The sequence below is a fragment of the Lepidochelys kempii genome, chromosome 20 (assembly GCF_965140265.1).
Source record: "Lepidochelys kempii isolate rLepKem1 chromosome 20, rLepKem1.hap2, whole genome shotgun sequence".
Classification (NCBI taxonomy): domain Eukaryota; kingdom Metazoa; phylum Chordata; order Testudines; family Cheloniidae; genus Lepidochelys; species Lepidochelys kempii.
The window spans coordinates 21,918,424-21,944,133 of record NC_133275.1 but is presented as its reverse complement, the minus strand read 5'-3'; the positions used below and the strand labels follow the sequence as shown (position 1 = coordinate 21,944,133).

General features: G+C 51.1%; 1 protein-coding gene across 5 annotated transcripts in view; it reads left to right on the top strand.

The window, feature by feature from the left end:
- VAV1 (vav guanine nucleotide exchange factor 1) overlaps window positions 1–20,686 on the top strand; it is a 64,618-nt gene extending 43,932 nt beyond the window's left edge. For 4 of the 5 annotated variants that reach the window (XM_073318997.1, XM_073319000.1, XM_073319001.1 and 1 more), the window contains 18 exons: window positions 705–800; window positions 1,442–1,510; window positions 4,387–4,473; window positions 5,534–5,619; window positions 7,123–7,255; window positions 8,068–8,177; window positions 8,898–8,999; window positions 9,256–9,353; window positions 10,078–10,100; window positions 11,692–11,737; window positions 12,487–12,623; window positions 14,665–14,730; window positions 15,342–15,373; window positions 15,628–15,744; window positions 16,429–16,516; window positions 17,276–17,390; window positions 19,365–19,516; window positions 20,319–20,686. In XM_073318997.1, coding sequence (XP_073175098.1) covers window positions 705–800; window positions 1,442–1,510; window positions 4,387–4,473; window positions 5,534–5,619; window positions 7,123–7,255; window positions 8,068–8,177; window positions 8,898–8,999; window positions 9,256–9,353; window positions 10,078–10,100; window positions 11,692–11,737; window positions 12,487–12,623; window positions 14,665–14,730; window positions 15,342–15,373; window positions 15,628–15,744; window positions 16,429–16,516; window positions 17,276–17,390; window positions 19,365–19,516; window positions 20,319–20,372 — 1,611 coding nt within the window. In that variant the 3' untranslated portion in view covers window positions 20,373–20,686. The remainder of the gene's footprint in view (window positions 1–704; window positions 801–1,441; window positions 1,511–4,386; window positions 4,474–5,533; window positions 5,620–7,122; window positions 7,256–8,067; window positions 8,178–8,897; window positions 9,000–9,255; window positions 9,354–10,077; window positions 10,101–11,691; window positions 11,738–12,486; window positions 12,624–14,664; window positions 14,731–15,341; window positions 15,374–15,627; window positions 15,745–16,428; window positions 16,517–17,275; window positions 17,391–19,364; window positions 19,517–20,318) is intronic. The other variant, XM_073318999.1, reaches the window with a different exon arrangement.
- The last annotated feature ends 5,024 nt before the right edge of the window (window positions 20,687–25,710 follow it).

Genomic DNA, 25,710 nt, shown 5'->3' with positions numbered 1-25,710 from the left:
GGGTCAGGGGGGTTCAGAGGGCACAGCAGGAGGTGCCAGGGTTGGGAGGTTCAGATGGCACAGCAGGAGATGCCATGGGGTCAGGGGGGTTCAGAGAGCACGGCAGGAGGTGCCAGGGTTGGGGGGTTCAGAGAATGTGGCAGGAGGTGCCATGGGGTTGGGGGGCTCAGAGAACATGGCAGGAGGTGCCATGGGGCCAGGGGGGTTCAGAGGGCACGGCAGGAGGTGCCAGGGTTGGGGGGTTCAGAGAACGTGGCAGGAGGTGCCATGGGGTCGGGGGGCTCAGAGAACATGGCAGGAGGTGCTATGGGGCCAGGGGGGTTCAGAGGGCATGGCAGGAGGTGCCAGGATTGGGGGGTTCAGAGAATGTGGCAGGAGGTGCCAGGGTTGGGGGGTTCAGAGGGCATGGCAGGAGGTGCCATTGAGCCGGGGGGTTCAGAGGGCACGGCAGGAGGTGCCATGGGGTCGGGGGGCTCAGAGAACATGGCAGGAGGTGCCAGGGTCAGGGGGTTCAGAGGGCATGGCAGGAGGTGCCATGGGGTCACAGGGGTGGATGGGTTCCATAGTCCTGGCTCAGTCAGGAGCTAGCTGGGGCCCTATGGGTGTCCCATCGCATAGGACTGGCCCTAGTCTCTGTGGGACCTTCTGGCCAGCCCTCAGCACACTGGGCATTTCCCCCGCCAATGCCCCTTCTTGTCGTGCAGGAATGCTCCCAACGAGCCAACAATGGGCGCTTCACCCTGCGTGACCTGCTGATGGTGCCCATGCAACGGGTGCTGAAGTACCATCTGCTTCTGCAGGTACAGACCCTTGGCGGGAAGCTGGGGGTGGGCACGAAAGGCCCTGGTCATGGGGAGGTGGGGGTAGTCTGTGCAGAAGGGTCACAGGTTGGCAGTCAGGGTTCTATTTTCAGCTCAGGGAGTGGAGTGGGGTCTTGTGGGCTAAAGCAGGGGGTAGGCTGGGGATCAAGACTCCTGGGTTCTATTCCTGGCTGTGCCGTTGGCCTGCTGTGTGACCATAGGCAAGTCCTTTCCCCGCTCAGTGCCTCAGTTTCTCTCTATAAAATAGGCAGAACAATGACCACCATCAGAAAGAAAGCCCTATAGGTTTCCGGCATGGTATAATCCCCATCAGTGCCAGCTGGGTCTGGCCAGCTCTTCCATCGAAGCCTGGGGTCAGCTTCAGACTAGGAAGTCTGCTCTTTGGGGCAGGAGCCGTCTTTATGTTCTCTTTGCGGGGTCCTGAGCCACGACTGGGGCACCTAGGTGCTACCGTAATACCCCTAATAAATCACATACAGCACCCAGCACTATATGGGTTCCTGGCTCTGCCCCACGGTGCTTCGCTCTGGGGAGCTGGGGAACCCTGGAACCCTCTGCGGGAGGAGCCAGAAATGCCTTTGAGTCAGTCAAATCCATCCCGGTTAATTTCCTCTCTCCAGGAGCTGGTGAAACATACCGTGGAGCCGACAGAAAAGGAGAACTTGCGGCTGGCGCTGGATGCCATGCGGGTGAGGCCGGCTCTCCGGCTCTTGGGTGCCGCCAACTTTCGGGATGGTCATGAGGGTCTCTCAGTGTTTTGGTCGCAAAACGCTCCGGGGCCTGGTGGGTGGGTGTGCGCACCAGAGGGGCTTATGCTTGCGGGGTGAGGGTAGGAAAGTTCCTGTGTAAGGCTGGGTGGAAGGGGGACTTTCCTCCCAGGGGAAATTCTGACACTGCAAGTACAGGGGAGGGAGAGGGGGATGGGGACCATCGCCCTGAGCCTGAAATTTTCCTGAGAATGGAACTGCTGAAAAATTTTGATTCGGAACATCTCAGTGACTCGAGGGCTTGTGGAGACATGGAAATGGACCGAAATAGCTTATTCTGGAATAATTACCTAATAAGAAAATTCTAGGATAATTATTTTAAAATGGAGTAATAATAAAAAAATCGATTCCAGAATAATTATTTTATACCAATAAAATAAACATAGTAATGAAAATAATAATTATAAGTAGCTACTCTGGAATAATTATTAAATAAATGACATCATAGTAATAATTATAAATAGCTCTTCTGGAATAATGATAAAATATAATAACAACAACAACAATAATAAATAATAACTGTAATAATAATTAATAATAATTTCACTATTCCAGAATAGTTCTTTTGGTATAAGTACCAGTGTGGATACTCTTATTCTGGAAGATGAATGCCTTTTCCAATTTAGCTTAATGCACTTTGGAAGTGGATTTATTCCGGAATAGCTACTTCTGAAAATGTTTAAGCGTAGACACACCTTAAATATAATATAATATAATATAATACAATATAATATACAGGGGCACCAGAACGGGGGGGACCAGGGGGTCATGGCCCCCCCACTTTTCACTGGCTGTAAGGGCAAGTGATGGGGGGGCGAAGAGGAGCAAGCGGGGGGCTGGGTCACTGCAGGGAAGAGGCAGTGTGGAAGCAGAGGATCTGGGGAAGAGGTGGGGGGGACGCCTTGGGGAGAAGGGGCAGTGTGGGGGCAGGGCTGGGGGGGGTGATGGGGCACAGGAGTGCGGGGCCACGGTTCGGGTGCCTGTGGCCCCCCGCTTTTAGGGCACTTACCTCCGCCGCTCCTGAGGTAATATAATAAATTAGTTAATAAGGCTTGGAAGTATTTGATTTTTATCGTAAATGTTGGTAAGCATCGATTTCACCGCACACACACAAACCAACCAAAATATTTCCACTGATGATAATCGACATTTAGAGGTAGGCAAAGTAAGAAGAATGCCAGTTGAGACCGTATTAGAGTCCAAATCCAGGGACTTAGACTTTTGAGTTAGGTGTGTTACAAGTGGACTAGCGCAGGGTTTCTCAAACTTTTTCTTTCTGAGGCCCCCTCAACATGCTAGAAAAATGCCGGGGCCCAGCCAGGGTGGGGTGGGGTGGGGGCTCCGGGCCTGGGACCCTGGGGCACAGCCGCAGTTTGACTTCTATTGGGGGGGGCAGAGGGGGAAGGGCTGTCAGGGCTCGGGCCAGCTCTGCACAGCGGGGTCTGGGGAGGGAGCACCATCTCCACCCCATGACTCACCTCATCAGGCCACCCACCTGTCTGGGGCTGTAGCCCGTGGCTACTTCCCAAGGGCTCTGCTGGGCCTGGAGCTGCCTGGGCAGCTCTGACCATCTGCGTGAGCAGTCAAAGGAGGCTGGGAGCTGAGAAGCAGACGCAACCCCAGGCACCAGGGGCAGATGGGGGGATGCCACCGCTGCCCACTCCCTGGCACCATCAGCCAGAGAGCAGCTGCCTCGCACTACCTGGCTCTGTCTTCCTGCCTAGGATCTGGCCGGGGGGCGGGGGGCTGAGGGAGAGGAGGGGGTGGGGGGAAGGAGCTGCCCCCAGAACTACTCCACTCTGGGTTAGGCACTGCAGTTTGGGGAGCAGCACCCTTGTGCCCCCTCAACGCTTCAGCCCTACAGGGGGTGCCAGGGCGCGGGGCACTGGGTTTCAGCGGCGGGGTTCTGCGGCCCCCCCTGAAAGGGCTTGTGGACCCCGAGGGGGCTACGGACCCCCCGGTTGAGAACCACCGGACTAGCAAATGACTCGTGAAAACAGGGGTGATTTGTTGATTGGAGGGTCTTTACTTTGTGTACGTGACGTGTGATGTTCACAGGTTTTGAATCTGCTGTCAGTGCATCGCCTGAGCACCTCATAATTATCCCGAAGTGTGAACATTTCGACCAGTAAAAATAGGGGGGAAAAAATGCTTAAAACCCGTAAATTCGTGCAACTGTGAAAATTTAAATCTACAAAAATCGATTAAAAAAAACAAACGTTCATAGTCTCAGTGAAAGTTCAAAAAAAATCTGCTCACCCTAAACAAATGCGCGAGAATAAACACCGTGCGCACACACTGTAGGGAATATCCGGTGACTACTTTGCGGCTGGTGCACTGGGCCGGGAGTGGAGGAAGGTGGTGCCAAGTGCAGGGGGCTCGTGAGGTGGGGAGGGTGGTGCGGAGGGGAGGGGTGGGGGGGGGCTTGTGCTACTGTGGTGGGGGTTTGTGGGCAGGGGGGGCTGCAGAGTGGGGGGGTTTGTGGGGTGGGGAGGCTGGGGCCGGAGAGGGAGTGTGGGGGGCTGCTACTGGGGTGCTGGGCTGGGGCTATTCAGTACACCCCATTGGGTGGCGGCGGGGCAGAGCAGTAATGGAGGGGGTCTGGCGCCCCCTTTGCTAGCAAGGGATGTCACTCTGCCCCAAGGAAACTGCCCTCTTTGATAGTCAGACATCAGACGGCCATTCCCCCCCAGCAGAGAATGCCCTGGGGACCCTGAAGGGAAAACCCAACCATGGATCACATCCCCAAGCACGGCTGGTGCTGACCAAGGGCTCATTGTGTCCCCCCCATCCCTTAGGACCTGGCACAGTGCGTGAATGAGATCAAGAGAGACAACGAGACCCTGAAACAGATCACCAACTTCCAGCTCTCCATAGAGAAACTGGTGAGTCCCTGGGCCACACCTACTGTCACCTGGCCTGGCTGCCTTTGCTGCTTCCGTCGGTCTCTGTCTTTCTTTTTCCTTTCTTCCTTGTCTGTTTCTTTGTTCCTTCATTCATTCCTTCATTTTTCCTCTTTCATTTATTTATTCCTCCATTTATTTCTTCCTGCATTCATTCATTCATTCTTCCTCCACCATGTTTCACGTTCGCTCCTTTATCTGTTCATTCCTTTATTCGTTCATTCTTCCTCTTTCAATCTTGCGTTCGTTTACTCCTGTATTTATTCACTCCTTTACTTGTTCATTCATTTTTCCTCTCTCAACCTTTTGTTCGCTCCTTTATTCATTTGTTCGGTCGATCATTCTTCCTCTTTTTCTTTTTTTTTTGTTCTTTAATTCATTTTCTTTTACTCATTTGTTCTTTTTTTCATTCATTCACCTGTTGGTTGGTTCTTTCATTCACTGATTCATTCGTTTCCCCTCTTTCATTCTTTTTCATTCATTTTCACTGGTTTACGCTTTTCTTTTCATTTTTTGTTGTTCTTTCATTCAGTTCTTTTCATTTGCGCGTTCTCTTTAATGAACTAATTATTTCAAACAAGTGCCATGAAATTATTTTTTCCCCAGCTGCCTGTGTCACTCTTCGCCTCTCCCCTGGAATACGTATATACAATACAAACCTGAGTGCATGTTATACACACTCAACAGCTTCCTGCTGGCTGGCCTTTGTTAGAGCTGCTCCTGTCTAGATCAGTTCCCTTTCCTGGCTCCTCCTGGTCGCTGTGGTATTTCCCAGCATTCTCGCTACCACCCTTTGTACAGCTCTAGGAACCTTGTGCAGCCTAATATGGCCTCCCATGGAGTGAACCCAGGACCAAGCACAGAGGTTTTCCCTCTGTAGCTATAAGAGTTGCTCCATCATCCAGTAGCAGTCGTAGACTCTTACCATCTTTGGGCCAGCCATTAGGGAGGTATATGGCATCTGTTCAGCCTGCTGGTTCCTTTTGTCTCAGACTGAATTCCTGTAAACGGGTTTGGTTTTCTGTCCCCCTTCTCCTTTTAGTCACGGTCCCTGGCTCAGTACGGGAGGCCGAAGATTGACGGGGAGCTAAAGGTCACCAGCACTGAGAAACGCTCCAAGACGGACAGGTAAGGGCAGGCTGAGCTGTGCGGCTTTGAGGGGTGGCAGCGCGGCCTAGTGGACAGAGCACTGGACTGGAGACCTGGGTTCTACCGGCTTTGTCACCGGCCTGCTGGGTGACCGTGGGCATGTCGCTTAGGTGGGAGTGGGGGCTGAATCGATGGTGGAGGGCTTGTCCATGCAGTACAGATACGATCAATAAACCCCCGACGTGATGGAAGGTTGGCCATCTTGACTTAAGGTCCTACAAGTGGTTTACAAGCTCTTTTACCTCCTTGAGTTGTGGGGCCAACTCCAGGGCTCATCCCATTGCTCTTAGGCTGCTGACTTTCAGCAGAAGGGACCACGATGCATCTGATCACATAACAAGTGTCTGAGACAGCGGTTCTCAGGCCATGGCCCATGGCAGCCATCTCTGCGACCGACAGAGTGGGGCTCCAGCCCGCAAGATGCTAAGAGCTCTGGGCCCCCATTTAAGTACACGCTGAGCTTTAAGTCACACTGACTGCTCACGCACTTAGAATTCAGCGCATGCATCCGGCATCCACTCAGGAGCACGTCCCTTTTCAGGAAGGGCACTTACACACATGTTTAAGTGCTGTCCTGAACTGGGGTTTTAGCATCAGCGTTTTCAAGGGATAGCATGTCTTAGTACCATTCAAAATCTGGCCTTTCCTGGCAGGGTTGGTTGGGTTCTTTTCAAATTCAACAACAAAAACCAGCTTTTCATTGAAAACAAATGGGGTGGTGGGGAAATGCCCAAATGGGGTGGTGGGGAAATGGGGAAATGACAAAATGATTCCTACAAAAATGAATGTTTTTTTCAGAAATCCTTTGTATCGACAATTTCAACTGGAAAACCAGATTTGGGTTGGTTGGGGTTTTTGGGCCACAGTTTTGGGGTGGGGGGACAGGAAATTTTGATAAAACCAAAACTGATTTTTTTTAAGGACACTTCCTGCAACTAAAACGAAATTAAAATAATTTGCTGTCTTGAACCGCCTCCCCTCTGCCTATTTCAAAATCAAGCTCTGGGGCGGTAGGGGGATCTAGAGCAGATACGGTCCTTAATAGTGTCATCCTGAGGTCCAGAGAATAACAAAGGTTGGAGAACATCTTAGAGAAAAGCCAGAGAACAGCCAGCGTTTCTGTGCAGACAATCACCGGAGGGGTTCTCCTATCGCCACAGCTAATCCACTTCCCGAAGAGTCAGTAGCTGGGCTGATGGACGAATTCTCTCAGCAACCTAGTGCTGTCTGCACTGGGGTTTAGATCAGCTTAACTTCGTCGCTCAGGGGTGTGGATGTTTCACACCCCGGAGTGACATAGCTGGGTCGACGTAATTTTTGCATGTAGACCTGGCTTAAGTGTACGGCCTCCCAGGAGCAGGGCTCAAGTCTTGGGGCTCATATAAGCCAGATGTGCGTTCCTCCCGCCCCCGGCCCGTCGGTGGTTCATCTGTCCCAGGTTCTGTCTGCATCCTTCTCCGTGTTGGGGCCTGTTCCTTGCAGGTATGCCTTCCTTCTGGACCAAGCCCTGCTCATTTGCAAGAGAAAAGGGGACTCCTACGAGATGAGGGATTTCATCGACCTCCATACTTACCAGATCCGGGATGACTCCTCAGGAGAAAAGGACAATAAGAAGGTAACGCTGCGGGATGTGTGTGTGTGTGTGAGCTGGAGCCTCTCCCACCCTGCTAACACAACATGTGTGCACTCCATCCTGCACATCCATACCCACACTTACTCAGAGCAGGTATTTCCCCCCAGTAGGGGGCAGCGACCACACACATACAGAGTCTGCACCATTTCCACACAGTCTTCGGCCCAAGGCGTCTCCTTAGCTTGGCTGATCCCAGTATTTGGCCCTGTGCTAGCTCCGCTTCCCCCTGGCTCAACCCTTTTCTGTCCTGGGTTGGAGCTAATGAGACCTGCCAGTTCTGGCTGCCAGGGAGAGTCAGCAAAATAACTCCCATGCCTAGTCCCTCTGCTCTAACCCTGGGCACATTCCTCCCATCAGCCAGGAATAGAACCCAGTCATCCTAGCTGCCAGTCGCCCTGCTTCGACTCCTGGGCACACTCTTCCCAACAGCCAGGAAAAGAACCCAGGAGTCCTGGCTTCCACGCACACCCTGCTCTAACTACTAGTCAACGCTCCTTCCAAAAGCCAGCTGTAGAACCCTGGTAGTCCAACTCCTGCTTCCCTAGCTGTAATCACTAGACTTCTCTCCCCTTCCAAAGCTGGGAATAGACCCCTGGCATCCTGGCTCCCCACTCCCTTGCTCTAATTTCTAGTCCGCACTGCCCCTGTCTGCTGCTGGTGGGCGGGAGTGTGGTTTCACGTCTCTCTTTGAGTCCCCTTGTCTGATATGCAGTTACTGGGAAGGTGGGACCCCCCCCCCACTGCCCATGAGTTCCAGGGGGACTGTTAAACATCCGTGCACTTGTCTTTTCCAGTGGACTCACATGTTCCACCTGATCTGTTGTTACGGGACCCAGGGTTACGAGCTCTTCTTCAAGACGCGAGAGCTGAAGAAGAAGTGGATGGAGCAGTTTGAAATGTCCATGTACGTCCCCCTCCACCCCACACACCCTCACTCCCATCATTCCCCACTGAATCTCCCCAGATTCGGTGTCAAAAAACTGTCCCAGCCCTTCTCTGAAACTTCTCTGCCATGTCCTGCCCCCCTCTCCTCTCGGTTGGTTGTTGCTCGCTAGATTATTAGTGGTAAAGTGGCAGTGGCCAGAGGTTCTGATGAGGATCAGGGCCCTGTTGTGCCAGGCGCTGCACGGACACAGCGAGAGACGGTCCCTGCCCCAGCTGAGATCAGGACCCCGTTGTGCCAGGCACTGCACAGACACATAGGGTAAATCTACGATCTGAACTGCGGCTGTAATTTCCAGCCCGAGCAGACATACCTGTGCTAGATCTGTTCAAGCCTTGCACTAAAAATGGAAGTGTAGCTGTGGGGGAGCAAACGGCAGGCGGGACTAGCCGCCCTGAGTACGATCCCGTCCAAGCCTGTAGGCTCGTCCTCAGGGTGGCCAGATCGTCCCGCTCCTCACCCCACCTCGGCTACACTGCTATTTTCAGCGCGCCGGCTCCATCAGAACGAGGGGATGAAGTGCTCCTGGGTGCTACCGTAATATTCAGTGCCGAGCACGAAAGGGAGCTGGCCAATGACTGGGACGCCTAGGTGCTACCGTAATACACCTAATAAATAACAATAATAATCATAATAATCATAAGCATAACTCGGTCTGTCTCTCTCTCCTGATTCCCGTAGCTCCAATATCTACCCCGAGAACGCCACGTCCAATGGCCACGACTTCCACATGTACTCCTTCGAGGAGAATGCGTCCTGCAAATCCTGCCAGATGCTGCTCAGGTAGGCGCTGCCTGGATCCATGTGCGATGCCCATGCCCGCCACTGATCTGTACTACTGCTCCCAGCTAAGGCGTCTCCTGAGATTGGCCGTTCCCGTGCTTGGGGTTAATTTGTGGGGCAGGGCTGAGCTGGGAATGGGGCATGGGGAGGTAGGGGTTAATAGGGCAGGGCAGAAGGGTGTGGCGGGATGACATCAAGCCCCGATTTACCACGGTGACTCTAACACACATGTTCTCTCTCTTGGCGGTGGGAACAGGGGCACGTTCTACCAGGGCTATCGCTGCAGCCGATGCAAAGCCCCGGCTCACAAGGAGTGTCTGGGCCGGGTAGCCCCCTGCGGGAAGTCGAGCTCAGGTACGTGTCTGTGCCCAGCCCAGGTCAGCAGCGTTGGCGGGAGGTACAACTCCGTTCCTGCTACCTGAGCCTGCCTGAGGCCAGCCCTCCTTAGGACAACCCGGAAACTAATCAGCTGATTCCCAGAGCGTCTTATCTGAAGGGTTGGGGGCAAGAGATTGTGGGATGCTTCTAGGCCATGAAGTGCAATGCATTCTGGGATGCATCTGGGCCAAGTGTTGCAAGGGATTGTGGGATGCAGTTGGGACAAATTGGGACAAGGAATTCTGAGATGCATCTAGGCCATGAGGTGCAAGAGATTCTGGGATGCAGCTGGACAAAGTCATGCAAGGGATGCGCAAAATGGTGCAAGGGATTCTGGGATGCAGCTGGGGTATGGCAGCACAAAGGATTCTGGGATACATCTGAGGAGGCTGCAGTTGCAAGTGGCTGAATACAAGAGCAGAGGAAGGAAAGGGTTGGCCTACGGGCACGAGTTAACCCCTTCACTGCTGCTGCTCTGTATCACCATCTGCGCTTCGGCCACGTGCCGCTGAGGTGCCAGTGGGGTGACAAAGGGGCATCACGTGGGACAGGAGGTGGGTTTTCTATCCCAGCCTCCCTGGCACATACTGGTCACCCACAACCAGAAATACAATTCTGCTTTGATTCAGTCTGAGAACTCGCAGGATGAGATTTCGCAACTAACTGAGTAATCCTTTCCCCCCTTTTCTGTTTAATCCAGATTATGGGTCTACGATGAAAAAGGTAAACAAACAAACCAACCCCGAACAACCTTAAATCTCTTAGGGAGAAAACGTTCTCATCTGGGGGGTGGATTTAGTAGCTGTATTGTGATAGGAGCTAGAAGCCCCAGCCGAGATTGAGACTTTTACTGTGCTGGGCTCCGAAAAGTGCCTAGTAAGAGGCTGGGACTGTCTTTTTGTTCTGTGTCTGTACAGCGCCTAGCACAACGGAGTCCTGGGTCTGGGGGGGAGGCGGAGTCCTAGGCGTACCGTGAGACACCTAATAAATACGAATAATAATTAAGTAGGAGGGTTTGGAAACTGAGGCCTGGAGAGGGGAGGGGATTTGGCCAGGATCACACAAGTCAGAGTTGGAAATAGAAGGCAGGTCTCTTGAGTCCCAGTCCAGTGCTCCATCCGCTGGGCAATACTGCCCCTTGAAGCACCACTAACTTTTAATCAAGGTTCCCTTCACCTCAGCTCATTTGCTGCCTGGCTTTCTCTCCTCATACTAAAAAGAACAGGAGTACTTGTGGCACCTTAGAGACTAACCAATTTATTTGAGCATAAGCTTTCGTGAGCTACAGCTCACTTCATCGGATGCATACTGTGGAAAATACAGAAGATGTTTTTATACACACAAACCATGAAAAAATGGGTGTTTATCACTACAAAAGGTTTTCTCTCCCCCCACCCCACTCTCTTGCTGGTAATAGCTTATGTAAAGTGATCACTCTCCTTAAAATGTGTATGATAATCAAGGTGGGCCATTTCCAGCTCCTCATACTGTTTATCAGACAGATGTTGCACCTAATTTCTCGCTCACCCATGCCTTATTTTACACCTGTGATGCTCCAGTGTCAGTGAGCATAGAGCCAGGCCTTCTGGCTGATGCGGGAGAGCACACGGGAGATGTAATCCAGCCAGGGAGCCAGGCCCATAGAAGAAAACGGGGGCACGGGGCCACTGAACTACAACTCCCAGGAGGCACTGGGGCAGCATATGGAAATTTTCAGGCCTTTGGGGGATTTTTTGATGAAAAATTAGCCATTTTTCTGCAGAAAGCTGACACTTTTCGTGAAAAAATGGTGTTTCTCAGAAAAACCCCAAATGGAAAATGTTTCGGATCAGCCCTAGTCACAGCCTAAATGGCAGCATCAGGAGATCACAGAGCCCTACCCATGGTTCTTAGCAATAAGTGATGCGGGACAAGGGAGATCTTTACATGCTGAGGGTCTAGAGACTGGGCGCAAAGGAGCTTGGTCCCAGCTTATATGATGTTGCTGGGGGAGTCACCACGAATGGGCATCAAACCTGGGACCTTTGGGTCTAAAAACTGACCTAGCAGCAGGCTCATCAGCCTCTGTCTATGGCTCAATTACCATTAGAAGGGGATTAAGTACCACATGGGGGGTTGTTATATTTGCCTTGCTGAGCCCTCCCCTAGTACCACACTGGCCTAAGTCCCTCCTCAAGCCCCACCCTCTTACTCCAGTTCTGCTCATAATACTACACCCCCTGCTGATTTATAGCAGGGTCTGTGCCTGCTGAACTTCAGACAGATCCCACACATCCTCCTTATCTGAGCCAGGATCCTTGTCTTCCCTCTGCAGAACAAATCCAACCGACACACCCAGGAGAGAAAGAAGAATGACCTTGGTAAGTCCTGTGGCAGGCACCCACTCTCATGCTTCAGGGCAGGCAGGGGGGTCAGGAAGGAATTTCCTTTCTTGTAATCAGCAGTCCTGATTAGGCCTGGTGTGATGGAGACCCCTATTGGTGACACCAGGCACTGCAGCCTGGAGAAAGCCGAGGGTCTGCTCTGGGTCTAACGCCTCAATAAAGGACCCCCCTTTAAGTTCTGCTAGATCTGCTGTACTGTGGGGGACTGGAATACTATAACCACATCCCTCTGAAGCTGTAGTGCATCATGGGAGATGCAGTCCGGCTGGGGAGCTTGCCCCATAGAGGAGGACATGTGGTAACTGAGCTACCATTCCCACAGGCTGGACACCGGACTAGCTGGATTCCTGATCTGTGCTGGGATGCTGAGCTCCAGCTTAAATTCAGGGCACCTGCAGGAAAGCCCCACTGGCTCATGGGAGCTCTGGGTGGACGAGGGTTCAGGAGACAATAAGCCCTTAAAATACACCTTCCTGCATGCAGAATCCCTGTCCTGGAGGGGCAAATGAGGCCTGCCCCAGGGCTTTCCCTCTATCCCCCATGTAGAGCATGGGGAGGATTTTCTGTCCCCCTCGCACCAGGAAGATGTGGCCGTCCACGTGTGTCCCCGTAGTGGGTGGGAAGAGCGCTGGGCGCAGATAAGGCCGGGTGGCAGGCGTTTGCTGCAGGAAGATACATGGGGTTGCTCTGTGACCGGTTCCTTGCCAATGTCCTTGTTTCCTTAGGGCTGCCCAAAATGGAGGTCTGCCAGGAGTATTACGGGCTGCCCCCGCCACCCGTGGCATTTGGCCCGTCGCTGCGACTCAGCCTGGGGGACATTGTGGAGCTGACCAAAGCTGAGGCGCAGCAGCTATGGTGGGAGGTAGGTGTCTCCGCAGCCATCCACCCCCCACTCCGGGTGCCCTCATGGAGAAATGCTGACTAGAACAGCAGTTCCTGAGCGTTCAATCCCACAGATTCCCACCACCCCATAACTACATCGCTAGACCCGCTGCTGAGATTTTGTTTGTCTACGCACTCGGACTTGCAACCCCACCCGCTGATGGGGTGACCCCACTTGGGGTTGAGACCCACAGTTTGGGAACTGCTGGACTAGAGGAATTGCACATAAATTTGGTCAGTGGGGACTTGAAGCTATGACTTCTGGTTCCAAAACCACAGGGCTCCGCCACATGAGGACATCTCCTTTGGATGGCTGGTCCACCCAGAGGGTAACAGTCTGACTACTGTTATGTTCATGGCATACAAACCGAGAAACTAGATAAACCCAGAATACTCTTGCTGGAAGGTTGCAATGTAACACAACTTTATTTAATTGAATCCAGAATGATAACACATAAGAACCCCAAAACAGAGAGAGACAAAACAGGCTTCTCCCTGAGGCATAACTCACCCCAGCTTACTCCAAGCTGGCTGGCTGCAATCTAACTATTGCTAGGCCCACATCTCAGAACTTCCTACAGAGCTCTCTGCCCATAAGCAGGACCAGGAACACCCCACCACCACCCCTTGAGCGTTTAAAGGGATAGCGTACAGGTGCAATGCAGTTTTCAAGACACCGCAAATTAGTGCAGCTGGCTAATGGAGCTCACGTTAGCTCAAGTGGGAGAGGTCTGTCAGCGCTGACATTCCAGCCGCCAAGCCCTGCTGATGACCGTAGCTCATGATAAGAAATGATGGTGGGGAGGGGTGTCTTTAAAATCAGGTGTCAAAGAGGAGAGCAGCATAAATCAATTCGTGCTTTAGCCTCTTGTTGTTCGGGAGGCCAGGCGGCATCAGGCTCCGAATGATGAAACAACTGATCTGGGCCGCTTCTGAGCATGGCTCAGTTGTTGAGCCCTGTATTCGACTTTCCTGATGAGGCCAAGAGGGAGGCAGACTCCTCTTAGTGGTGATGCCAGGCAGTGAAGGCCAGAGAGAACCACTGGGTCTGCCCCGTCCAGCAGCCGCGGTGTCCAACCTGCTTTCAGTGTCTCTGTGTTTATACCTCAGGCTTTAGCAGCAATAAATAGCCCCTTTGGCAGGGTCACCCATGCCTTGTCTTCTCCCAGTTAATTCCTGGCACGATGGAGCTCTGATCTCAGTTGGAGTCTGTGCAGCACCTGGCACAATGGGGCCCTGATCTCAGTGCTGGCTCTGATCAGAGTGTTAGGCAGGGTTTGATCCAAAACCCACTGGAGCCAGTGGAAAAGAGGTGGGCAGGGTTTCATCCAAAACCCACAGGAGCCCATGGAGAAGATGCCCATTGACTTCAGTGGGAGTTGGCTCAGGCCTTCAGGCTAGAGTTGGTTGGAAAAAGGGGGCTTTTTCCTGTGCAAAATGGTCAACTTTTGGGGGAAAAAATGAAATATTACGGTGGGGGACTGTAGTCCCGGTGCCTTGTTGGAGTTGTAGTTCGGTTGCTTCATGCTCCCATTTCTCTTCAAAAGGCCATGCTTCCTGGTCAGACTACATCTCCCATGATGCACCACAGTCTGCCCTCTTGGTGAGGGGAGACGGTTGTATTATGGGAGGCCCTGACCATGGTGCATCCTGGGAGAAGTAGTCTGGCTGGGGAGCCTGGCCCATAGAGAATAGGGGCACGAGAAAACCAAACTACAATTCCCAAGAAACACCACAGCGAGATAGCCAAATTGAAATATTTCTGCTCTCGGCTTAAACCTCCAGCCTACCATAGTCCCTCTGCAAACCAGGCCCAGAGCAGCCCCTTCGGCCTCTGCCATGATAGCTCTTTATGATTAGGGTGACCAGATAGCAAGTGTGAAAAATCGGGATGAGGGGTGGGGGGTTATAGACACCTATATAAGAAAAAGCCCCAAATATCGGGACTGTCCCTATAAAATTGGGACATCTGGTCACCCGATTTACGATAGATCTGACATGCATTGGCTTCCGCTTTGCAGGGCAGAAACACATCCACGAATGAGATCGGCTGGTTCCCATGCCAAAAAGTCAAACCGTATGTGTGTGTGAGTAGCAACTCCTTTCACATTTGCTTGATTAGCTGGTAGATGCTGGATGTTTTTGTAGGGTCTCTAAATTCCTTAGACAAGTTTGGGTGGGTTGCATCTGATCTGGGGACAAAGGGCAGATGTCCGTCTACAATCCAGGATGCTTAGCAGCAGAAGAAAGGGTGGGTTTTGTGGGTAAGGCGTTGGAGTGGGGCTCAGAAAATTTGAGTGAAATTCTTGGCTCTGCCACAGACTGCCTGTGAGCAAGTCACTTCATCTCCTTGTACCTCATCTCCTCATTTTTAAATGGAGTATAATCATTCTTTCTTTGTTTACATGCTGTCTGGGGCAGGACCTGTCTTTCACTATGTGTCTGGGCAGCACCCAGGGCCCTGATCTTGGGGAAGGTCTATGCAATGCCTGGCACAATGGGGCCCCATTCTTTGTTCTGTTATATACATAATTTTTAAAAAAATGAATTATTTGTGATATGACACTGGGAGCAAAATGAAACTCCAGAATAACAGAGTGCTGACATCAGACATCAGCTCTCCTGGGCCAGACATAACTCTTTCTTCTCCCTTTTATTTACTGCAAGAAAATAAAACCTTTTTCTTTCCCCCCCCCAGAATCCTCCTCCAGATTTTTCTGTTTATCTTTGGTAAGTAAAATTATAGAATTGAAACATTTCTGCATCTACATAATTTATTGCTGTTTAATCTGGAGTCCAGCCTTCTATGCATCATGCTCTATGAAATCACAGACTGTCTTAAACCAGCTTGAGTTCCAGATTTGCCTCCATTGTTTACCAGGAAACCACACCCTCGCTGGTATGGCATACAGCCCACAGCAACATCTAGTGGCTGAATTGTAGACTTCAAGTAATAACTCCTGTGTGGATGTCCCTCCTTGCAGGTACGCGGGACCTATGGAGAGAGCAGAGGCGGAGCAAATCCTCACAAACCGTTCAGACGGCACATTCCTGGTGCGGCAGAGGGTCAAGGACGCGGCTGAGTTTGCCATCAGCATCAAGTAATCCTAACCTTAGTAACAGCTTCTAAAGAGCAACATCTTTGTGTGCGTGAATAGCCTGCTGCTCAGAAAGAACTCTTTTGGGCCCTTCCCTATAATGCAAACACCAGGGGGCGCATAACAAAATTAAATGCCGACCTGGTAAAAGTAAATATTTTTATATGCAACAGGTAGTTAACCTGTGGGACTCCCTACCTCATGATCTTATGAAGGTAAATTGCTTCGTAAGTTAAGAAGATAGGGTTAGATATTTAAGAATAGCATCTCCAACAGCACCAGCTAGGGGAGCAGGGGAAAGTGCCTTAAGCTGCAGTGCATAGAATGATCTTCCATCTGGATGTGCTTGCCACTTGAGGTGGGATATAAGGCCAGAGCGGTGCAATTATGGAGAATCCTATATTCCTAGGGCCAGAGCCCCAACTGGCATAAATCGGTGTCGCTCCATTGGAGTCGGTGGGGCCAGATCTCCATCTTAGTTCTTTCTGAAAGACCCTGTGAGAGAGAGAGAGTACAGTGTGTGCCTCTCTTCTGTAACCAGCTGCATCTACCCTCCATGCACAAAGCCCTGCCCTCCCCAGAGAGCAGACAGCTAGAAATTGAAAGGTGCAATACACTGGAAAATTACAGCTGTTGAGATCGTTAGGAAACCTGCGGTCCCCTGAGAGCTGGTGTCTGTCCCCCCAGGTTTAACGTAGAAATCAAACACATCAAGATCCTGACGTCGGAGGGCCTGTACCGCATCACGGAGAAGAAGGCGTTCAAAGGACTCATAGTAAGGATTGAGCGGATTTCCCATCCACTGCTTCAACTCCATCTTCACTGGAAGGCCACTGGGGGAATGCTTAGTGCAACACCAGCCGCTTAGCCCTCAGGAAGGCAGTATGGTGTACTGAATAGAGCAGGAGGGGCTGGGATCCAGGACTCTTGGGTTCTGTTCCCAGCGAGGGCGGGGGGGGGGGCTAGTGGGTTAGAGGAGGAGGTGGCTGGGAATCAGGCCTCCTGGGTTCTATTTCTGGCTGGAGGGGCTGGGGGAGTGGGGTCTAGTTGTTACGGTCTCTGTTCCTGCTCTGATCTTTAACTATTCATGGTAAATAGGCCCAATGGCCTGTGATGGGAAGTTAGATGGGGTGGGATCTGAGTTACTACAGAGAATTCTTTCCTGGGTATCTGGCTGGTGAATCTTGCCCACATGCTCAGGGTTTCAGCTGATCGCCACATTTGGGGTCGGGAAGGAATTTTCTTCCAGGGCAGATTGGCCGAGGCCCTGGGGGGTTTTCGCCTTCCTCTGTAGCATGGGGCATGGGTCACTTGCTGGAGGATTCTCTGCACCTTGAAGTCCTTAAACCACGATTTGAGGACTTCAATAGCTCAGACATAGGTGAGAGGTTTATTGCAGGAGCGGGTGGGTGAGATTCTGTGGCCTGCATTGTGCAGGAGGTCAGACTAGATGATCATAATGGTCCCTTCTGACCTTGATACCTATGAGAAGGAATCTCCGCATGCTCAGAGCCCCTCTGTACTTCCTCCCTAGGAGCTGGTGGAGTTTTACCAGCAGAACTCCCTGAAAGACTGCTTCAAAACACTCGACACCACACTGCAGTTCCCGTTCAAGGAGCCCGAGCAGAGGGCCATCTCCAGACCTCCTGGTAGGGTGCTCGGGGACCAGTGCTGAAGCTGGGGCAGGGAGACCTTGAGAGCCCTCCCTCAGGGCTGCAGGATCTCAGCCCCCGGGGTTCTTGGGATAGATTCTCATGACTGGGCATATGTGGGATGGAAATTTCCCCCAAAACATTTTTCTTGAGGGACGGTGGCTTTTCAACCCAATTTTTTGCCCCCCCCCCTCCTAGTTTTTGTCAAATATCCAGGGTTTAGTGTGGGGGGCCCCAAAATTGGGGCTTTCAACAGAAATGGTAAAATTGGGACAAAACCAGGAGAAAAATGTCTGGAGGCAAAACCCGTCATTTCCCAGCCCCAGCTGGAACCGATCATACTGGTCGGCGGCCATGGCCCCCCGAGGGCCCTCTCTATTAAAAATCATAGAATCATAGAATATCAGGGTTGGAAGGGACCTCAGGAGGTCATCTAGTCCAACCCCCTGCTCAAAGTAGGACCAATCCCCAACTAAATCATCCCAGCCAGGGCTTTGTCAACCCTGACCTTAAAAACTTCTAAGGAAGGAGATTCCACCACCTCCCTAGGTAACACATTCCAGTGCTTCACCACCCTTCCAGTGAAAAAGTTTTTCCTAATATCCAACCTAAACCTCCCCCACTGCAACTTGAGACCATTACTCCTCGTTCTGTCATGTGCTATCACTGAGAACAATCTAGATCCATCCTCTTTGGAACCCCCTTTCAGTTGGTTGAAAGCAGTTATCAAATCCTCCCTCATTCTTCTCTTCCGCAGACTAAACAATCCCAGTTTCCTTAGCCTCTCCTCATAAGTCACCTGTTCCAGTCCCATAATCATTTTTGTTGCCCTCCTCTGGACGTTTTCCAATTTTTCCACATCCTTTTTGTAGTGTGGGGCCCAAAACTGGACACAGTACTCCAGGTGAGGCCTCACCACCGTTGAATAGAGGGGAACGATCACGTCCCTCGATCTGCAGACAATGCCCCTACTTATACATCCCAAAATGCCATTGGCCTTCTTGGCAACAAGGGCACACTGTTGACTCATATCCAGCTTCTCATCCACTGTAACCCCTAGGTCCTTTTCTGCAGAACTGCTGCCTAGCCATTCAGTCCCTAGTCTCTAGTGGTGCATGGGATTCTTCCGTCCTAAGTGCAGGACTCTGCACTTGTTCTTGTTGAACCTCATCAGATTTCTTTTGGCCCAATCCTCTAATTTGTCTAGGGCCCTCTGTATCCTATCCCTACCCTCCAGTGTATCTACCTCTCCTCCCAGTTTAATGTCATTTGCAAACTTGCGGAGGGTGCAATCCACACCATCCTCCAGATCATTAATGAAGATATTGAACAAAACCGGCCCGAGGACCGACCCTTGGGGCACTCCACTTGATACCGGCTGCCAACTAGACATGGAACCATTGATCACTACCCGTTGAGCCCAACAATCTAGCCAGCTTTCTATCCACCTTATCGTCCATTTATCCAGCCCATACTTCTTTAACTTGCTGGCAAGAATACTGTGGGAGACCGTGTCAAAAGCTTTGCTAAAGTCAAGGAACAACAAGTCCACTGCTTTCCCTTCATGCACAGAGCCAGTTATCTCGTCATAGAAGGCAATTAGGTTAGTCAGGAATGACTTGCCCTTGGTGAATCCATGCTGACTATTCCTGATCACTTTCCTCTCCTCTAAGTGCTTCAGAATTGATTCCTTGAGAACCTGCTCCATGATATTTCCATGATTCTGTGCATCATGGCTGGTGCATGGACTCCACCCTGGTGGTCTCTTGAAATTAACGCTCTGCGGCTCAAGCCTTCGGAGCCCTAGGAGGGGAGAGAGCCAGTCTTTCACCATGAGTTCACTGCCTCCAGCCATGTGGTGGGTGACGAGCGCTTCTGGGGGCTGCTCGCTTTCCAGGATCCCACCAGAGGGGTAGATCTTTATTTGAGGGTGTCCAGTCCTGTCTCTAGTGTGGGTCTGTCCCCTTGCAGCAGGAGGGCTGAAGTACTTTGGTTCGGCAAAGGCTCGCTACGATTTCTGCGCGCGGGACCGGACGGAGTTGACACTCAAGGAGGGTGACATCATAAAGATCCTGAGCAAGAAAGGGCAGCAGGGCTGGTGGAAAGGGGAGATCTATGGCCGGGTGAGTGCACCGCCAAGAGGGGGTTGGGACCGGCGGAGTTTTACAGCCCCCTTATACACCAGAACGGGCCTGACAAACCCGTCCACTAGGGGGCAGTGTTACACACATATACACGCAGACGCCCCACTCTGACATATCCCATCCAGCAGAGGGCAGGGTTCTTCACACCTCTACACACGCCCACAATCTCTGCATGCACACACACAATCCGCGCGTGATGTGCCCACGCGCCCACAATCTCTGCATGCCTGCACACACGCATGTACGATCTCCACACACACGTACGTGCACACGCCCGATCGCGCCACATGCCTGCGCCCACACGTTCTGATGCATCTGGTATCAGAGCGAGTATAAAATGCCAAGAAATCTGTGGCCAGCTGGTGACTTCCGTGGCACTTTGTCTCCCCCTAGTGGTGGCTGGGACAGTAGCGGCTGAGGAGCCAGCTAATGGAGCGGGGCTTTTAGGTCAAGCGGTAGAGGCTGGTGCCTTTAGATCCAGAGGTCCACAGTTCAATCCCTGCTACCCATGCCTCAGGTTAGTGGCCCTTGTGCCACATGGCATGGCCAGCATATCTCACCACAGCATTGGGGGTAGCACACAGATCTTCCTGCTGTGAAAACCAGCTGAGTTACAGGAGAATCCCTGTTAGCTCTTAGCAGTAAAGGGCTTATGACACACAGGTAAGCAGCACCCATCTCATCCAGAAGAGGGCAGCAATGTGTATCTGACACATGGGCCATGTTCCAATGGCTGTTTTGTGATAACAACTGAACGTCTCACTGGGTTTTCCCCTCCTAGGTTGGCTGGTTCCCAGCGAATTACGTGGAGGAAGATTATTCGGAATATTGCTGAGGTCTGGAGCCCTGTGTAATTTTTTTCCCACCTGAGATCATGACCCACAGGATTCCCGTGGGCTCACGCAGAGCTCACACTGTGAGCTCACGCGGAGCCAGGCCTGGAAGGGGTCTCTGTAGCAGGAAGAAATGTTGTGTTGGTGCCCAGTGGCAAGTGCGGCGGGAAATAGCACCCCCTGGACTATTAATTTATGAACTTTCGGAACCCTCTTCTCTTTCTCTTCTCTCACGCATGTAAAGGAAGTTTTGTGTTGAATAAACTGGATGGGTAGACGGGCTGGGGATGTATCGTCTGCCACCCTGCCCCCAAAAGCCCTTTTCTCTCCAGTCCGTGCCATGATCCAACTGCCCCATCAGGCGCCGGAGTATGGAGCCCAGAGGGCTGCCACCACGTGAATGGGTAGGAGGCGGTCCCCTAAGGAGGGAGGATCTCTTGCCCACTGTCACCTTTATATTCCCTCCAGCATAGGCAGAGCCCAGATGGCAACAGGCTCACGTGATTGCCCTTTGTTACCAGATTTGCCCGTTAGGTATGCTCATTTATTAGGGTTACTCTTCTAGGGGGGTGGGGGTGGGGTGGATGAGCAAACCCCACAGGATTTTGGGGCGCTATAGGGATCTTTAGCTTAGGTAAGAGGAGCATTGCTTCAGAGTAAATGGGGAAGCCAAAACCACAAAAGAGTAAAGTTCAGAGAGAAAGAGAGGGAGGGAAGCAACCAGCTTAACCATAAAAGTTATTTATTGAATAACAGTGATAACTACACAAGGAGAGCCTAAACCAAAATAACAGTTACATTATTAAAGGTTACAAAAGTCATATATAGAAAACGGTACCTGATCAAACAAGTCAGGGTTAGAAAGTTATACCTGAGGAAGAAAAGAAAACAGAGTGGGGAGGATCTCACTGCTCCATGAAGTTTGAACTGGTCGGGGTTCCCAGGTGATGGTAGTTGCTCAGGGCCCTGAATGCTGGAAACAGGCAGAGCCCCCAGCATGATCAGTCAGGAGAAGATGAAGTCCCAATAGAACTGATGCAGAGTTTGGATCCAGGCATCAGAACACTTACTTGAACATAGGTAGGGGGGTTTTGTAGAGAAACATCAATGGTTCATGGGAGAACACTACATCATTCAGGCTTGACATGGGAGCTGATCATTCCTGGCTATGGGTGATGTTCCTTGGAGAGAGCTCACAATGCAATTAGGCAGTTTCAGTATTTTGGATACCAATCAAGGATTCATTACTAGAATTGGTCTGATAACTGCTGAGCTGGGTGTGTGCAGGCATGGGTTCATTAACATCTGGAGCAGAGATCCCTCATCATGCCGTGCTTCCCTGCTTTTCTGGTCCCAGAGTTCCCTGCGGTTCTTGCCTTGGAATCTCCGTTCTCCGTTCTGTATGCTAATGGAGATGCCTCCTTGTCCTATCTTTGATGCAGATGAGGCTAGGGGAGTTGCCTTAATCCTATCACCCTTGTCAGGAGGGGTCTAGGTGTGTCTCACACTGCCCTTCACTGCTCTCTGCAAGTCTTTTCTCCAATCGATTTTGGTTGAAGCAGAGGCTGGGGGCATCCTTTATGAGTCAGACAGGCTGGATACTGTGCCCTGGTTCCCCAAGAACACAGAGCTGACGGGTATCACATTAACCCTTTACTAAGTTGGTCAGCAGGGTGAGCCAAGGCATCCGGGGTGGGGGTGGGGGACTTGCTGGCAAGTCAATTTATGAGCCAGGAACAGAACCCAGGAGTCCTGACAGCCAGGCCCCTCTTCTAACCACTAGACCACACTGTGACGGGTTGGATCACAGAAACTCCCTGATGTGCCAAGACTATTTCTGTCCCAACTTTCCCTGCCACCTTGGGACTCCAGCACCCTGTCTTGCTGAGCCAGACACACCAGTCTGCTCCAACACAGACCCAGGGTCTGAACCACATGCCGCAAAGCTGCAGACTTAACTGAAAGCAATTTAAGAAGTGTTCCTGTCTTTAACACTCAGATGCCCAACTCCCAATGGGGTCCAAACCCCAAATAAATCTGTTTTACCCTGTATAAAGCTTATACAGGGTAAACTCATAAATTGTTCACCCTCTGTAACACTGATAGAGAGATATGCACAACTGTTTGCCCCCCCCCCAGGTATTAATACATACTCTGGGCTAATTAATAAGTAAAAAGTGATTTTATTAAATACAGACAGTAGGATTTAAGTGGTTCCAAATACTAACAGACAGAACAAAGTGAATTAGCAAGCAAAATATAAAATAAAACACGCAAGTCTAAGTCTAGAACAGTAATAAAACTGAATACAGATAAAATCCTCATCCAGTAAGCTTCCTTTTACAGACTAGCCTCCTTCTAGTCTGGGTCCAGCAATCACTCACACCCCCTGTACTGTCCTTTGTTCCAGTTTCTTTCAGGTATCCTTGCTGGGGGTGGAGAGGTTCTCTCTTTAGCCAGCTGAAGACCAAATGGAGGGGGTCTCCCACGGGCTTAAATAGACTCTCTTGTGGGTGGAGCCCCCCTCTTCTCTCCTATGCAAAGTCCAGCTACACGATGGAGTTTTGGAGTCACATGGGCAAGTCATATGTCCATGCATGAGTCAGAACTTACAGGTGGCAGCCATTGCCCACATGCTATCTTGAATGTCTCCAGGAAGACTTCTTATGTGGATTGGAGCCTTCCAACATCCATTGTTTGTTAAATGCTGCTTGACTGCATACTTAATTTGCACGTTCCTTTCTCAAGAAGCTGACCAAATGCTTTACAAAGGCTACTTAAAAAAATCAAGCCAGTACACAGCCAATATTCATATTTGAATACAAAACTGACATATGCCTACAAGTAGGATTAATAGATTCAATAGATCATAACCTTTACATAGATATGTTACATGGTATATGTAGCATAAAACATATGCCAGTTATGTCATATATATATATATATATATATATATATATATATATATTCATAAGCCTATTTCCATAAAGTCTTAGGGGGCACCGTCACACACACTTCCTCCCAGCACTGGGGTTAGATCCAGCAGCCCTGACTTTCAGCCCGTCGCTCCGAAGCACTAAATTAAACCTCTCTTAGGGCCAGCATTAGGACCTGGGGGTCTTGACTTTCAGAGCCCCTCCTCCCGCTCTAACCACTAGGCCTCACTCCCCTCCCTGAGCTGGGGAGAGAACACAGGAGTCCTGACTCCCATTCTCCCACCATGCTTTAATGGAAGGGTTCTCACCCTTTTTTTGCTGGCCCCGCCCCCCGAAAATATTTCAGGCTGTGATGACCCCCCCCCAAAAGTGACGACCCCTCCACCCCATACCATGCCACCCTTACTTCTGAGCTGTTGCTGGAGGCCACGCTGCCTTCAGAGCTGGGCGCCTGGCCAGCAGCCGCTGCTCTCCAGACACCCAGCTTTGAAGGGCTCAGACAGTCCGCCCTGCACAAGGCGGACAGCCAGAGCCCGGGCATGCATGGGGGCCTGTGACATGCGCCCCCCCCATTACCTCATGACCCCCAGTTTGAGAACCCCTGCAACAGCTAGACCCCACTCCACTCCCAGAAGAGGGAAGAGAAACCAGGAGTCCTGAATCCCATTCCCCTCTAACTCATGAGCCCCCATTCCACCCCCAGAGCTGAGAATGGAACTTAATGAAAGTGAAAAGGAGGCACCAAAACATTTGCTGATGTACGTTCCCCTCCCTTTTGTCCGCTTCACTCATTCATTTCATTGCACTATGCTGCCTAAACCCCAGGCCGTGTGGGGTTTCCTCCCTTCTGCTCCATTGGCTCTGCAGTGCATTTTCCAGGGGGATGAGCTGCCAGGGTAGATCCTGGGGACACGGACACCCTTTAGCATCAATTCCCAGCCACGCCAGGCCTAGTACTGTGTTAGCATCCAAAGTAGCTACCCCTAAATGGCGCTGTTACCTCCAAATGGTGTGGTGGTGGTGATAATATGGTTCTCTAAGAAACTGAGGCACAGAGCAGGGAAGCAGCTTGCCCCACGTCACCCAGCAGCAGAGTCAGGCACAGAAACCGAGGTGTGGGTGTGCCAGGCCAGCACGTTGCCCCTGCTAGGCTCCACAACACAGGGAAATGCGGCCTAGGCCCAGTGGCCATGGGGGTTGGGAAGAGATAAAAGTGGGGTGGGAGAGTGTTGGGATCAGAGCCAGAATACATTACAGTGTTTTGGTGAGCTACCAGTAAGTTCAACCCTGGCTCAGCATTTTCCCCCGGGTCTTGAGTTTGTGCAATATTCCAGGAAACCCAAGGAAAACGGAAGCACTTAGTTTCAAGCAGAACATTGTGGCCTCAGGGTGCATGCATGCGAGCGAGCGGCACGGGACGTCTACTGACGAAACCCGGGTTCTATTTCTCTGCTGCTAGGTGACCCTGGGCAAGTCCTGCCAGATCGCAGAGCCTCAGTTTCCCCCACTGTAAAATGGGGTGAGCGATACGCATCTCCTTTGTAATGTGCTCTAAGTGCTAATTATTGTGCTGCACAAACACCGACTGCGACACGGTCCCCACCCCAACGAGCTCACTAGCCCAGGATGAGAGGGGGACGATAAGGTACTGTCAAGGTTCCTCCCCCACTCTGAACTCTAGGGTACAGATGTGGGGACCTGCATGAAAACCTCCGAAGCTTACTTTTATCAGCTTAGGTTAAAACTTCCCCAAGGTACAAATTAATTTTACCCTTTGCCCTTGGAATTTCCACTGCCACCACCAAACTTTAACTGGATTTACTGGGAAACGTAGTTTGGACACGTCTTTTCCCCCAAAATCCTCCCAACCCTTGCACCCCACTTCCTGGGGAAGGTTTGGTAAAAATCCTCACCAATTTGCATAGGTGACCACAGACCCAAACCCTTGGATCTTAGAACAATGAAAAAGCATTCAGTTTTCTTACAAGAAGACTTTTAATAGAAGTAAAGGAATCACCTCTGTAAAATCAGGATGGTAGATACCTTACAGGGTAATTAGATTCAAAACATAGAGAATCCCTCTAGGCAAAACCTTAAGTTACAAAAAAGACACACAGACAGGGATAGTCATTCTATTCAGCACAGTTCTTTTCTCAGCCAGTTAAAGAAATCATAATCTAACACATACCTAGCTAGATTACTTACTAAAAGTTCTAAGACTCCATTCCTGTTCTGTCCCCGGCAAAAGCAGCATACAGACAGCCCCAGACCCTTTGTTTTTATCCTTCCTCCCAGCTTTTGAAAGTATCTTGTCTCCTCATTGGTCATTTTGGTCAGGTGCCAGCGAGGTTACCTTTAGCTTCTTAACCCTTTACAAGTGAGAGGATTTTTCCTCTGGCCAGGA